This window comes from Physella acuta, unplaced genomic scaffold, assembly GCF_028476545.2.
Source record: "Physella acuta isolate Inbredline_101_S28 unplaced genomic scaffold, ASM2847654v3 ptg000659l, whole genome shotgun sequence".
Classification (NCBI taxonomy): Eukaryota; Metazoa; Mollusca; class Gastropoda; family Physidae; genus Physella; species Physella acuta.
In genome coordinates this window covers 145203-161880 of record NW_026732178.1, presented here as the reverse complement: position 1 = coordinate 161880, position 16678 = coordinate 145203, and the positions used below count along the sequence as shown (strand labels likewise).

At 32.5% G+C, this 16678-nt stretch overlaps 1 protein-coding gene across 1 annotated transcript; it reads right to left on the bottom strand.

The window, feature by feature from the left end:
- Positions 1–5461: 5461 nt before the first annotated feature.
- On the bottom strand, positions 5462–11925 carry LOC131948776 (uncharacterized). The gene is made up of 8 exons (XM_059310458.1): positions 11779–11925; positions 10322–10445; positions 9781–9864; positions 8776–8841; positions 8546–8629; positions 6923–7009; positions 5765–5806; positions 5462–5621 (listed from the first exon to the last, which is right to left on the bottom strand). Exons 1-8 carry the CDS (start codon positions 11905–11907, stop codon positions 5560–5562), a joined length of 678 nt encoding a protein of 225 aa, XP_059166441.1. The 5' UTR covers positions 11908–11925; the 3' UTR covers positions 5462–5559.
- Between the last annotated feature and the right edge of the window lie 4753 nt (positions 11926–16678).

Below are 16678 nucleotides of genomic sequence, written 5' to 3'. Positions count from 1 at the left end.
TAGCACCCCAGTTTCTAAACCAAGCACCCCAGTTTCTCAACCAAGCACCCCAGCTTCTCAACCAAGCACTCCAGCTCCTCAACCATGCACCCCAGCTCCCAAACCAAGCACCCCAGCTCCCAAACCAAGCACCTCTGCTTTCAAAGCTAGCACCACAGCTTCTAAGTCAAGCACTCCAGCTCTTCAATCAAGCACCTCAGCTCCAAAACCAAACACATCAGCTCCTAAACCAAGCACCCCAGCTCCTAAACCAAGCACCCCAGCTCCTCAACCAAGCACTCCAGCTCCTAAACCAAGCACCCCAGCTCCTAAACCAAGCACCCCAGCTCCTAAACCAAGCACCTCAGCTCCTAAACCAAGCACACCATTGCTGACATCAACAATGACTGAGATTGGAACCCACGCCTCTGATACAAAAACCAAAACCTCAGACAAGAACACAAACACAACTCCAAAACCCTTACAGACCATCTTTGATTCCACGTCCAGACATGTTTTTAGTTCAACTAACTCAAGACACAGCCTCGAATCAACTTCTAGTTCTGACTCATCTACTTCTTGCAGCCAGAAGAGTCTCAGCATTTTCAGCCAGGTGCCAACGTCCAGTTTAGATCTAAGTGGGCCATCTCATTCTGGCACTACAAAAAGAAAACTGCCCTCTCCAGTCAATGAAAACTCTGATCCAAAGAGACTAGTGCTGGGTATTGTAAAACCTGAAGATGTAAAACCTGGACCAGTCTACGACCCCAACAGAACCCCAACCTGGGCTAAAGACTACATGATAAGAAGCATCCAGTACAAAAGTGGGTTCATTGACACACACTGCGATGTTGAGATGATGGTGGAGGCTATAAGGAAACATCCAACCTTTTGTCTGATGAAAGAAACGGTGCCTTTCAACTTTGGTGGGGTGGTTGCAGCTATTTCTAACCCGGCAATGTTTTCAAAAACAGGTAAGTAATTTTGTTATCATTCTTTATTGATTTATTGAAATATCGTTAAATAATAGTTTCATCATTTGCATTTTTTTAATAGAAGTTTAATGTTATTTTTGTCTCAAAACTTTTAGATTTGAAAAAAAAAACTTTTATTAATTATTTGAGTTTTGTTTTATATAGTAATTTAATGTTATTTTTTTATCAGATGGTTTAGATTAACTAAAATATTACGTTTATTAATTATTTGAGTTTTGGTTTTATGTTTTTTTTCTAGAAAAAAAGACTTAGATTCACTAAAATAATACTTAAAAAATTATTTGAGTTTTATAGTAATTTAACGTTATTTTTTTTTTTATCAGATGGTTTGGATGGATTTGTGAAGCTTACATTACAAACAGATGAAATATGGATGACATTTGGATGTCACCCTAGACACGCAGGCTCCTTCACAGCAACACACATCACAACATTGAAGATGGCTTTGTCTAAAGACAGGTGTGTTGGGGTGGGGCCTTGTGGTCTTAACTACACTCTAAAACCCAGCATTGACCAGCAGAAGTTTGTGTTCAAATCCCAGTTACAGCTGGCTGTAGAGCTCAACCTTCCTATTGTAATTCATTGCAAACATGCAGAAGATGACTGCTTTCTTATGATGAGAAAGGTACGTTTTCTTAAACTTTCTGTAGTTAAAATTTTAAAGTATAGTTTTTTTATGTAACCAATTAAAATTGTATTTTGTGATTAAAACTGTCAAAGTTTTTTTTAAAAAAATATAACCAGTTACGTTAAATAGAGTTCATATTTTGTAATTATTTTCATTTTTTTTTAAATTTTCATTCTTTATATCACTAGTTTGTACCCAGAGACCACCGTATCCACGTCCAAGGGTTCATTGGAAGCAAGGAAATAGCCAAACATTGGATGGAGTATTTCTCCAACATGTACTTTGGGATAACACCAGTCATTGCCATCAAGTCTATGCCACAGTCTATCAGAGACATGGTGAAGTCTCTTCCCACGAGAAGGATGATCTTGGAGGCTGGGGCACCCAACATAATACCAGACAGTCACAAGGTAAGGAACAGTCATTTTAAATAAGAAACCGTCATTTTAAATAAGGAATAGTCATTTTAAATGGCGTGTATAAAGATTTTTTGGTATATCTATATATCAAATTTAGTTTTGTTTTGTTTTTAAATTTAAATCGAAATAATTCTAAAATATATTTAGTTTCACAAAATATAAATAGTACAATATTAAATGGAGCATGGGTTTATAATAAGTAGTAATAGATTAATAAAAAAAATCACAATGCAGTATTTAGTTATATAGAAGTATTTTTGTATTTAGTATTGTAGAAACTATTTCAATAAATCAATGAAATAAATTATCTCCCTGTATTTTTCAGCCACACATCTCAGTTTCCCACCACGGGTTTGCTTTGTTCACTGCCAAGGCCATTGCTGTAGAGAAAGGCTATTCAACGGAAGACTTGTTTCTTGCCACACGACAAAACACTAAACACCTCTATGGGATATAAAACTCTGGGCACCAAAGTTCGACACTCAAGGAATGACTTACAAAACAACAAAAAAAAACACCTATGGGATATAAAACTCTGGGGACCAAGGTTGGGTACTCAATGAATGACTTGTTACAAGATTTAACACAACAATCTTCTATGGGATTATAAAACTCAAGATGCGAAGATAGGGCTCTCAACGAATGACAAACATGACATCTGTGCGGGTTATAAAACTGTGGTGTCCACACCTATGATGTGTTTCTTGTTACAAGACAAAAGACTGTGCATGAATGAGATCTATTGATTTTGATTCTTTTGTACATTGTGAATTACACTTCTGTCATCTTAGTATTACTTGCATGTTTCAACAGTTTGTTTTTTACGTTTTTGTAGTTTTATTTGGGAAAGGGGTGGCCTAGCAATAGAGCTAGCCCGAAAGTGTCGAGTTCGACTCCGGGTTTAGGTCAGTAGAACCTCCCTGCGCCCAAATGTGGTTTGAAAGGAATCTTAACTATTTTTGTTACATTTATTTTTTTAATATTAATTAAAATGCCATTGAGGCTATACTAACTTTATGCACAATTACTGCAACAATATTTAATGTAAATTCAAATTTAGACATATTATCATTTTTCTTATATCATTTTTGCAAACGTTAAATTGAAATATGGAAAAAAAACTATTTTAGATCATATTAGATCATATTTAGATCATATTAAGTGTGAAGGTACATGTAAAATAATTTTTAAAATAAGTTTAAATTTAAAACTGAACTTTTTTTGTACTTGTAAACATATTATGACATAAAAATAAAGTCTTACAATGTTACAGTTTGCATATTCTTTTTCTTGTGAGAATGATAACGAAAAAAGTTAAACCAAGATTAAAATAAATCAATAATTTAAGTATTTTTTTTACGTTTTTGTAGTTTTATTTGGGGAAGGGGTGGCCTAGCAATAGAGCGAGCCCGAAAGTCTCAAGTTCGAATCCGGGTTTAGGTTAGTAGAACCTCCCTGCGCCCAAGTGTGGTTTGAAAGGAATCTTAACTAGTTTTGTTACATTTATTTTTTTTAATATTTATTAAAATGCCATTGAGGCTATACTAGCTTTATGCACAATTACTGCAACAATATTTAATGTAAATTCAAATTTAGACATATCATTTTTCTTATATCATTTTTGCAAATGATAAATTGAAATATGGAAAAAAAACTATTTTAGATCATATTTTTTTTATTGTAGCTGTGCACTTTTGCAGTGTACTAGGGCTGTGTACATTTCTAGGAATGTGTCACTCAATAATTATTTTATTTTCCTTACTTGAACACATTTTGTTGAAACATATTAATGTAATTGTCTCTACCTGATTTTTATATCCGTTTCACTTCAGTTTAATTTCAAGTTTTTCAACTAGAATTTACTAGAAACCTACAGAACTGTGGTGTAATTTTCTTATTTTGACTATGCTCAGTAGACTTTCAAAGGGACCAATTGCATTAGTGATCCTTTTCCGGACTTATTTAAAGTTATTACTATATGAGATTCCCGGAGGTCTGCATACATATCATCTTAAATGTAATCTTCAATTAATTGTCATTATATTTGCCTTATAACAAACTAGGCATACTTCTTATTGTGAGGGATGGTTAGATCTTCTGCCAGTTGTGAGAGGGGGGTTTTGAAGATGATGAAAAGATCCAACACACAGTTCCAGTCAAAATATAATGTTCTTTATTCAAATTTACACAATCAACATCCTACCTAACTAATCCTAACTCTACTACTACCACTACTATCTAACTGTCTCTAGCTTTACAAATGTCCGACCGTCTCTACCTAACTCAACATTTCTCTACCTAACTTTGACCGTTCTCTTTGCTAGCTAACTATCAACTGCGCCGCCGATCTAACTACCTACCCACGCTTCAGTTGTCAGCTGACCGTCCCACGTGAAAGGTCAGCTCCTGTACTTTCATTGGTCTCTCTAACCAACTCGCTACAGCCTGTTTCTGCTAACCTCGATCTGCTTGACCTACCCTTGACGAAACCTTGCGTCATCACACCTAGCATCGCTTAGGTTTTCAAAAACATTTTAAAATTTAATGCTTTATTAATTAGTGAGTGGCTGATATGTGAAGTGCTTACGTTTAAACATTAATGCTAATTTTAGAGAGTTTGTTGTGGTTGTTGTTTGTTGTTCATAGTCTGTTTTCAGAGAAATTGATGAGATGTTTGCAATTCATGACTTGAAAATTAATTAGAACTACAGAGGTTCCCTGAACAGTATAACTCATAATTTATATTACATTAACTTATAAAATTAATTTGTACATTTGATTGATAATGAGCACTTTAGATATTTCACACATTGGCGATGAAGTATATTTTTTACAATTTTTTTTGTAATTATAGATCAGCTGTCCACTACATTTTATTTTGTTTTTAATTTTGTTGCATTTATATTTATGTTACGCGTTGCGATTTCAGTGAATGACGGTGTAAACAAAAAACTACATACTCTTACATGATACTATTCCGACATGTTATCTTTTAATATAAAACTATTTATATGGGGTTGTTGTCCCTAAGAGAGTGAAAGTAAGTACCAAGCGGTTTTCTGTATACTGATTTTGCGCTGATGCTTTGTGTGTAATATTTGTGTCAGCGAAAAATTGCAGGTGATACATAAGTTACATTTTAGAATTAAGTAAAAGTGAACTTAGTACTGCTTTGAGCGTAGGTTTTTGTTTTACTGTTTTTTTCAATTATATACATTTAGATCAGGCTTTAAATGTTTGGAGTTAAGCCTAGACGATAACGGCTAAATCTAGTACAAAAAGATACAATAAACATAAAAATAAAACCATTTAGTTTAATTAGAAGCACTTAACTCGCATTTTTATTTTATAAAAATGTAGGAAATATCTCACTTGCGGCAAAAACTAAAATAACGATGAAAGTACAATTGCATCTTTTTTATTTATATTAAAGCTTTCTTAACTACTTTCAACGAATCCTAGTTTATAAAGCATTTTCAACGACACGTTTTTGCTGATCAGGATGGTATACCAACGATTATTTCTCTGCAACGAGTTATTACCAGCAACAGCAAAAGGGCCATGCATGGCATCGCCGCTTTTCAAACAGTTTTAAGGAATCTTAAAAAGTAAAATACATTTATTAAAGATAAATTGAAAAAAAGGAAGTTATAATCGTTACAGTTTAATATTTTATTGTTTAATTTTATAAGGTGCATGAAAATTTATTCTTTAAAATGAAGTCATTAATTTACAAAACTCACCATCGACTGTAGGTTTTTCAGAAATGTAGATGACAGTTGTCGCTGCAAAAATAAAGAACATTAATAAAAAAAAATAGAGCTAAAAGAGAAATAAGTGAGAAAATTGTTTATAGCACTTACATAGAACAAGTATATAAAGACCTATAATAAGAAACTATAAAATACACGAGGATTTCCACAGCGATCAATGTTTTTGAAAGAAAACAAACATGTTTAATTTTGTTATTTTAAAGCTTATTTTTATGAATCGTGTAATTTTGTTATTTTTTTTCCTTTTCACAATATTTTATTTAATATGCTTGCTCTGTCTGTCTGTCGTCAGTCTGTCATCACTCAATAGTCATAGATTGAAACGTTTCAAAGTTGGATTGTGTGTCAAAAAATGAAAACACTGCAATCTGACATTAAATTCGTCTTAAATGGATACTTTATTTTTTCATGAATTAATTAAAATTTTGTCCATAATAGTCGGTAAGTTTTTCCAACTATAAGCGCTATCATATCATTAAGTGCGCAATAGTTTTTAGTCATGCAACTCTATTGTAAATTTAAAAAAAAAATTGAGTACTGAAAAAAAATTCATAAAAACGTTTTGATAAAAAGATTGTATCTAATAATGCACAAAAATAAGGAAATAAATGATTTTCTTTAAATTAATAATACTAATAATACTACACTACTATTTAACTAACTATAAAGAAAGGCGTGGGTCTCTTCCTAGATATTAGTAAAGGTATCCAATAGATAATATAATTTCGTGTAATGAAGCAGAAGCAGTCGGAATGTTGATGATCTAAGAATCGCTCTAAAACCGCGTACGTTTAGTTCGATAAGGGGTGCACTGTAATAATGATGTTGAATATTTAAAAGATCAGCTATTTACCCGTCATATGAGTGACGTATAGCACAGCCAAGGTGTCTTCGCTTTTACAGTTATTTAAATAGTAGTGCATTATTATGAAATATAACTGTCATTTTATTATTGGCAGCATAAATGTTTTTTTTATTTACAACAAACGTTTCTGTTTATATATATATATATATATATATATATATATATATATATATATATATATATATATATATATATATATATATATATATATATATATATATATATATGTATATAAATATATATAACAATGTATTATGTTTTACCCATATTTTGAAGTGTTGGTCGTATAGCGTTTGCCGTAAAACTTAGCACAAAAGCAACCTTATAGATTTCTTTTTCACCTTCAATATCTGTTTATTTAAAAAAGTATACAAATGAGGTATTTTTAACACGCGAAATTCATGTTATTTTCTTTTACTTTCTCGTATACGCAGTATAGGAGAAGGTATTGTAATTGTAATCATCTTAACATACATTTTAAATATAAGTGTTATATCACATAAGTAGATTTTTGTCAACTTTTGAGCAATATGGCATGTAAGTAGGTCAACATCATTTCGTTCTTTTCTTGCCTGATAGTATGTGAATATATTTGTATTGAAAAGATAACATAAAAATAGAACAGTCATTTCCAATTTACAATCGCAAAAAATGAAAATGATACAAGGCGTAATCTAGTTAAACCAAAAATATAGCTTACGTTAAATTATTATTTTTTATTATCATCCTACAGCTTGGTATTATTTATGTGAATCCGTAAAAAGTTGTTCATTTCGTTATTTTCTTGCCAGATGGTATTTTTTTAAAATAAATGTGAACATTCGCATTGAAAGGATAAAAAAAAACTAGAACAGTTATTCCGCTATTGCTATTTAAAATCGCAAACTATGAAAATGATACAGCACAAAGAAAAATATAGCTTATGATAAATTATGATTTTTTTATTATCAGCCTACAGCAGGGCATTATTTATGCGAATCCGTAAAAAGTTGACATAAGCATAGGTACAATATCAACATAATAGTATTAATAGCCTAACCATTTAGTTGTATTTTATTATTAGTAACATTTCTTTTTTTATTATTATTGTTGCGTTTTGGGTTCTCATGATATTTTAAAACCTTAAAACGAGACCCAGAAAGTAAGAGCTGCAAGTTTTTTTGTTATTAGTGGGAATGATGTTCAAAAAAATTAATTTAGTTCGAAATGTATATATGCCTCTGGCTAACATGATTTACAATTTTAAGCGGGAGAGACCGAGACATACAAACCCTTTTTGTGGTAATAACAATTGCTGTTTTATTTGCGTGTGAACAGATAACTTTAGTGCTGTTTCAGAAAAGGAGCTGAAATTTTGCATATAAGTATAAACTGCTCAAAATTTAACTTTCGAAAACTTTTAGCGATTGTCCGCTTATCGGGAGTAGTGCTTTATTATATTATCAGTTTTCCAAAGAGCCAATCACCTTAGTTCCGTTTCATTTATGTGGACGAATATTCAAATATAATAATTAGGCCTCAAATTTTTATTCCTATCAACTGTTGAGCAATTTCCAGTAACAAAAAGCGGTATTTAACATGACAATGTAAAAAAAAATTAGACTGATAATTCTCAACCATTTTCGGTTTTTTTTTTGTGTTTTTCATAATACATATAATTCTTTACAAACTTTCCTACCATTTTTTTATAAATCGGCATATCGAACTTTAATGTTATATTCAATTTGTATGCATGAAAGTTTATGGGAGCTTAATCCCACTTTTTATAAAATTAAAATAGATAATCATGAATTAAATCCAATTTATTTTAAAATGTTCAAACAAAAATATTAATTGATCTTAAAATCAATCGATTGTCTTGTTTATTATTAGAAAACGATTATCACCTTTTATCTTATCCAAATATACGGCAGTGGTTTTCCACACGTTGATTGCTCTTTTAACCTGAACTTTGTTCATCTCTTCGGATTCTGTAAAGTAGATTTATATTAATATTTATTCCAAACTAATCTGTATGCATAGTCGTAGTCAGTCATTTTACTTTCTTCGGTGTAAAATGTGGGGGAATTTATTAATTTTAGAGAGATTTCTGAAAATATTAAAATTTAAAACTTACGAGATGGTTGCCATGTCATCGATTTAGTAATTATATCTTTAAGCTGGTTTAGAACTGACTGATCTTCTGAAACAATATTATACACAATAAAGTTTTACAGAATGCTAAAAACCAAAACAAATGTATACTTCCGTAGGCGTTGTATAGAGGAAATATTGTAATCGTGCAAAATAAAATCTTAATCAATATTTTCACAAATCTTTACGTTTTACAACTCCCTGAGTCAGAAGAACTTAGTATAGCTACTTTGTGTGTATGTCTATGCTCTGTGTGTGTGTGTGTGTGTCTGTGTGTATGTGTAAACGATATCTTGAGTACTGTTTCTGTTGCGTTGTCGAAATTTCATGAATGTTTTAACAATATCCAGTAATTGGAAGTGGTACTTACTCAACGTTCTGTTTGTGAAAACGTGAGTAGCGGTTAAGATAAGTAGACGAAATTACAGATTGAGGTAAATAATTGTATCCGCATATTTCTTTCAGATTTTTTATGACTTCCAATAAAAAAAATGGGTACGTTACTCTATTTGCGTATGAGGACTGTATCTTGAGCGCTGTTTCGTGTAATTAGACGAAATTAGATCACCGCTTCAAATAAACGCTTACAGTGTGAGTAGAACAGAGCAAGTACTTTCTAAATGAAACATGGAATACCCTCTTGAGAAATCGTAAATTACGTAAATACTTTAGTAGTACTTTATGATATTTACGATTTCTCAAAAAAAAAAAAAAAACCCATAAGAATTCAATTTTTTTACATCGACATTTTTTAAAGTAGCATATGTTTAAGCTTTTTCGCCTGCTCCGTCACAAATTTAGATATTTCTATAGACTATGATAGACCGATTGCAGTAGATTTTAACACAAATACTTTCCTTTTATATAACAATAGCTGAGCCAGTTTAAAAGATACAATTCATCTTTAGTTCAAAAATATATTAAGACGTAGTTATGCGCATGGAAATGCAAATCAATGGTTATTTAGTTAAGATATAAAGTAACTTACCTTTTTCTACGGCCTTCAGCATGAAAGCTTCCGACACGTTTGTCAGCTCTTGTGTAAAGTCTAACATCTTGGTTTTTGGTACAGCTGAAACAAATAAATCTTTGTAAAACGTCAATTTTAAGTTCATATGAAAAAAGAATCAATTTGAACTCAGAACTGAACTTGGCATATTTATTTTAATTTTTTTTAATTTATAATTAGTTTAATTTATTCTTCTTCTTAATGTTCTGTTTCACTTTTTAGTAAGTTAAGTGTTTGTTCAATATTTCATTTTTAGTGTAAATTAATGTCGAAGTTTATGTTGTGAAGCTTTAGTTTAAGATACCATGTTTAAAATAATTTTTTCTTATGAATTATTCTCTGAAACACGCCTCGTAAGCTTGGGTTGCAACATTGATATGATTTTACATTTCAAGAATTATTAGATTTTTTACTTCACATTTAAATGTTGACAATGCTATCTTTCTCTGAAGCATGGCTAAAGGTCTAGTTGATAAATAAAAGCACAAATGAATGTGATATTCGAAATGTTGAGCTATACCTTTTGTTGAAATATTAAAGAAAGTTTGAATCGTATTAATCATTCTTGAGACATCTGATGAGGTCAAATGTCTACCAATCGATGCGGTCCTCGACTGATCGACACTTGGAGATTCCGTGGATATCTAACACAAATAAAGATAAACTTTACTACTACGTTATAGAAAGAAAACATTTATAATTTTATCAGATGCATAAAAGTAATATTTCCCGGAAATTTAGTTTAACAAATTTATAAAATCAGCTTTGAAAATCTTTAAATATTTATTAATATAAATCTTATAATATATAACCAAAAATGTTTATTTCGTAATAGTTAACAGCTATATTTTTACGAAAAAAATACTTTTAAGGTCAGATCACGCTAGTGAAAAACACACTAGTGCCACACTATACTTGTACAAGACCACACTAATGCCACATCACAAATAAACTTGTTATGTAATGTATAAACATACAACACACATTTGTATAAGCATCTCCGGTGCTCTGAGCGCCATACCGCAACTGACTTTTTAAAAATAATATATATATAATATATGCTTAGATAAACGCACCCTGCTGGGGTGTCGCACGTAAGAAATTATTATTTTTGATTTGACGAAACTTTCCAGGATTTTCACATCAACATGACATTCCAGTGAACCGTGCGAAATCGCATCATCCTTTTATTTTTTTACATCGTATAAAGAGAAAAAAACGCGAAATACAAAATCAGTTTTTTTCTCCTTTTAAATACATAATAGGCTTAAACAGCTATTTTCAAATGGTTCCAAATGGTTGTTTCCCGAGAACATATTATTTCAACCAAAATTTAATCTTTTCTAACATTAGAGAAATAAGTACAAAATGACTTCCCCTTTTACTAAGGCTAAAAATATTTAAACAGGTAATTAGGTAATTAACAGGTAATTATTAGTAATATAATAGTAATTTAGCTGAAACTTTTATTTTTAATTTGGATTAATACATTCAGGATGTTGTGGTGTTAGAGGACGTTATATTATTTAATACACATAAACTACTAGGCTATACTCCATTGACCGCAATTGTGTATTTTGTCATGGAAAACAATTGTTTTGACTTTCAACCGTTTACTTTTTCTGGCCAGTCTGGTTGACTTCAAGGATGGGTTGCGGGCAGTTTTATTTTTTTTTAAATATTTGCATTGATAAGATAATTCTTTACGGCTTTTCAACGACTTATATTCCATACTAAAATATGAACATGAGTGTAATCGATGGTTCCCAAACGGTTTTAATGTTTAAAAATGTAACTATAATTTTATCGCTTGCAATAAATTTAAAAGATTTTTTTTTTAAATATAGTATGATAACACACAATTTTCAATCCTATTTTTAAAAAGGTTTTTAGTTAAGTATTTTTAATTTTAAAAATATGTAGATACTTTATAAAATTAAATGCACTAGAACTAATTGTAAATAATAAATCACGTACCTCAATGCACTGTAAGAAGCCAATACAATGCAGGAGCACCAGAAAGAACAACATGATGAAGCCGAGCCGATTCGTTGTTCCGTCGACAGTGAAATAAAAAGTTCTCTCTTTATACAAGATCGCGAACATAAGAAGAAGTGAACAACATGTTATTCTGCACGTACACCACTGACTACAATCAATTTTGCCCCTTGTTGTTAATTAACTCTGTAAATTATTGCTTTGTTTACTAGAAACGTTACTTCAATCAATTGGACTACGGTTATCCATTTATTGCGATGTGAAACACGGTTACCCCCCCCCCCCCTCCCTGGCAAACTTTCACACTACTACGCGGGCAGTGGCTAAATTTGAGCGGGTATTACATCATTTATTGCCCGGGGGACACCATAAACTCTACAGCAATCTATCGGCCAAGCACTCGTGTATACACTGGTGTAGTTACCTTTATTTTGTTCTAAATATAAGTGAGATAGACGTTAATTTTTATATATGTCAAACTACATTTAAGGGCATGCGCGTAAAAAATAATGAATGAGAAAAGATTTATTGATACGCTTGGCCAAACATATTAGAGTACAGATAATCAAAATAATTCACAATAGGTTGCATCTAATTACGTGTGCTAAGCAGCCATCTTGTTTCTAGATAAACAAAACCAGTCATGTCTTCGTGTGTTTACTTTATTTGCATAATATATTCTTCTATTTGCGTTTTAAAATTATACAATATAGGCTAATAATTGAAACTTTGCCAATATGTGTACTGTCGATTGTCATTGGAACACTATTAAACAGTGTTTAGTACGTTTTGAACTAAGCCGAAACAATGCGTCAGGGACATGTCTGTCAGTAGTATATTGCATATAAAATAATAACTTTTTTGTAAATTGTTATTCGAATCAATTAACAAATCCAATAAAGAATGACGTTTTACTAATCTTGAATACATTAGTAACTAATGTATTATATGTAAACATAATTTTTTAAAAATTCCAAATTTCCTTATAAAAGAAAGGTAATCCATTAAAATTTCCAGCAAAAGCATCCTGGCCTGGTTATATCCCCTTTAGATGAGAAGTGTAATGTTGCAGTTGCTAAGAAGGGACGAGTAAGGAAGGGTGCGAGGAGTTTCATTGTTTTACCATGTGCGATCGTCTTAAAGTCGTGAAGTCGTATATGTATGACATATTATGTTGAGCTATTCATATTTTACACTTGAAAAAAAAAGTAATAAAGCGAACCATGCCTCACAATACTTTCATGTTTAAGAAAAAAAACACAGTACAAAAAAAAATGAAGTGTTTGACGTTGCGGATGGCGTGGTCGAGCGGTAGCGCAATTAGAGATTACAAGAAGTACATCAGATGTCTCCGAGTTTATCCAGCTTGAAAGGTATCCGATTTAAAATAAAGTATTGGAAACAAACAATTTAAATTGGTGCTGGCCACACAGTCCCTATATAAATATGAAGATAAACAGATACATGAAGATTATTGCATCTTTTCCTTATCATCTTTTTCCGTTTCTTTTGCACACTTCACATGGGCCGGTAAAGTAGAGTTTACCTGTTTCAATGACCTCGGCATATGCTTACGTGGTCAGCACGTGGTCAGAGGCCTATATTTCCCTAACGTCTTTTAAGTATGCTACCAAAGGACGGTCTTTTTGCTTAAGTCTCTAGGGCAACCAAGCTAGACCACTAGAACTACCTCTAGACCATGCCGTCTTCAATTTGCTCTTATTTCTTTCTATTTCGTAAGTGTACATTTTAACAAATAACCAATAGCTTAATAAATATTGACCAATTAAAAAGAATAATTACCGATTGAGGTGGATTAATTATCTGTACGACAATATTTGTATTACAGATATATTTTGTACACCGATTTCCTTAAAAATTCCGTTGGTTTATTCTGATTTAAAAGAAAAAACTGAATTAAACAAAATGGCAGATCTTAATATGATTACAGAGATTACTTCTAATTGTCCACTGCGACATAATATTGGCCGAGCCCCAGGGGTACAACCATATCTTGTCTTGTCACATTTTTTGTGTTTAATATATTTCCTTCCACACAGCTCACTCCATTCGAGCCAGGAGCTAGCTGTGTGGACAGTTTACATGATAAAATACATACAATACATAGCATTGCATACATAAAATTTTACAATGTAATTTCCTTGATTTTCCTTCTGATTTCTTGTTTTCATTTCCGTTTTTTTTTTTACAAATAATATAGAGTACATGACAAAACATGATCGCTTATCGTCCTTTAGCCTTTCTTCTTGCGAGTGATACAATCTTGGTTGGGTAGTGGTCGATTCTTAGTTGGTAGTTGTACTTTGAGAGTGTCAAAGAGGGATGTTCCGTTGTTGATTGAGCGAGTCTGGTGTCTTGTCGTTGATCATTGTGGTTTTGAAAAAGAGTGAAGTTGTGTCGTGGTCTAGTAATTGAGGTGGGCGAAATGACGGTGAAGAGTGAAGTTTTCCTGATATTGCTGAGTCACATTGACCGCCAAGAAACCATCAAAGCGGTGCCGATACGGTGGTCAAGCGATGAGACCAGTGAACTATACACCTTGGTAGCAACCTACCGTGACGTCAAATTGGCGGTGTTGGATGCGTGACGTCAAACAGGACGCGCGGAACCAGCCATCCGTGAAAAAACTAGGACACGCGTGCGAGTCAATGTTCAATAGATAACACAATCCACCTGAGTGCCAATTTCAAGGTCAGATAAATAGACGAGCTCTATAACATCTGTTTCTAGTCCTTCCATTTTACAAATGCGCATTTTAACATTTAACTCCATTGATAAAACCAGTAATACTATTGACCCATTTAATCCCAAAACGTAACACCCAGTAAAATGAAATAATTATTAGTATGAAGTGCAAAAATACTGATGTGTGTTGTAAAACAACGTTTTGAAAAAAAATTATTATTTTAACGAATAAACTATAAACTAATTTTTACTGAATGACAGATCTTAACATAATGTACACATTTGTTAATTATTGCCATCTGTAATACAATATGAACCTAACACAATGATGTCACGTTATGTTTTATTTTACCATTGTAATAGTTAACTTGTGTTATATAAACAGTAAGGATCACAATTGCGACTGGTCCCTTTGTTAGTCTATTGAGCAAAGTATAAACGAGAACCTGGACGGAGAAGAAGGCGAAGGCAAAGACGTCACTGGATGGATGACATCAAGGATTGGACGGGGCTGCCAGTACTGGATCTAATCAATGTGGCAGAGAACAGTGGTGGATGGGGGAGAATTACGAAGTATACTGTTGTGCTTCAACGAACCCCCAAAATGATGAAGGGACAATGATAATAATATAATATATATATATATATATGTAAATTGACTGGTGTAATCGTCTGAAAAAATTAATTATAGTTATAATAGTATTAAAATAATTTATGGTATACTCTATATTATCACTGATGTTTAATGTAAATATATTGATTTAAAAACCACCAGTTTACTTTTAATGTAACAAATAAACCGATGTTAACAAAATGGCAGGTCATAAAATGTGCACACTTATTACTTATAATTGTCCATTTTAACACAATATTGACTTAGCCGCCCTCTTGCCACCACCCCACCCTCACCCGCCCACGCGGAGGGGGTGTGGGGGGGCGTACCATATCATGTTTTATCACAATTACCAGAATAAAACAAAAAAGAAATACCGATCGTTCGGTCCATTACTGTGGTAATTGAATAGAACCACTTTAGTAACACCTTGTCGTGACGTCAAATTGACGGTGACGCGTGACGTCACACACGGCGTACGGATCCAGCCGGCGTGGAATAGTCAGCATCAAATAAACAACGCGTTCCGCCCGACTGACCCTACAGCCTTCACGTGGTTAACCATCACGGGTGATTTAGCCAATAGCATCTGTGTCTAGTCTTCAATTTTACGAATGCACATTTTAACATTTAACTTCATTGATATAAACATTAGAACTATAGACCAATTTAACCCCAAAAAGTAACATCCAGTAAAATGAAGTAATTATTAATATGAAGTGCAATAATATAATATTACTAAAATGTATTGTAAAAATAACGTTTTGAAAATAATAATTATTTTAACAAATAAACTAATTATAACTGAATGACAGATCATAACATAATATAAACATTGGTTTATTATTGCCCTCTGTAATACTATGTGAACGTAAGACAAAGATGTCGCGTTACGTGTTATTTTACAATTGGAATAGTTAACATGTGTTATATAACCAGTAAGGATTACAATTTCGACTCATCCGTTTTAGAGTCTACTGAGCATAGCATAAACTAGAACATTGAGTTGGTATGGCATGTCATAAGATCAAACAGCATACGACTGTCTTAAACGTTATTTGCAAGGCAATGTCAGACGTATGGGAAGGCAAAGACGTCACTGGGTGAATGACATCAAGGATTTGACGGGGCTGCCAGTACCAGATCTAATCAAAGTGGCTGAGAACAGGGGTGGATGGCGGAGAATTATACAGTCTGCTATGGTGCACCAAACCCCTAGAGTGTTAAGTGATGATAATGATATAATCTGTTTACACATTTTCTGGTGTAATCAGTTGTAGAAAAAAACAACGATATTTGGTTATTAAATAGATTTGTAGTATTGTCTATACTATCGTTGATGATTAAGCTAAATAGATTGATTTAAAAACCACCAGTTTAATTATAATGTAACAAATAAAATGATGTTAACAAAATGGCAGGTCATAATATTTGCACACTGATTACTTATAATTGTCCATTTAACACAATATTGACTTAGCCGCCTTCTCGACCCTCCCCCCCCTCACCCGCCCCCGGGGAGGGGAGAGGTACCATATCGTGTCTTATCACAGTGACCGC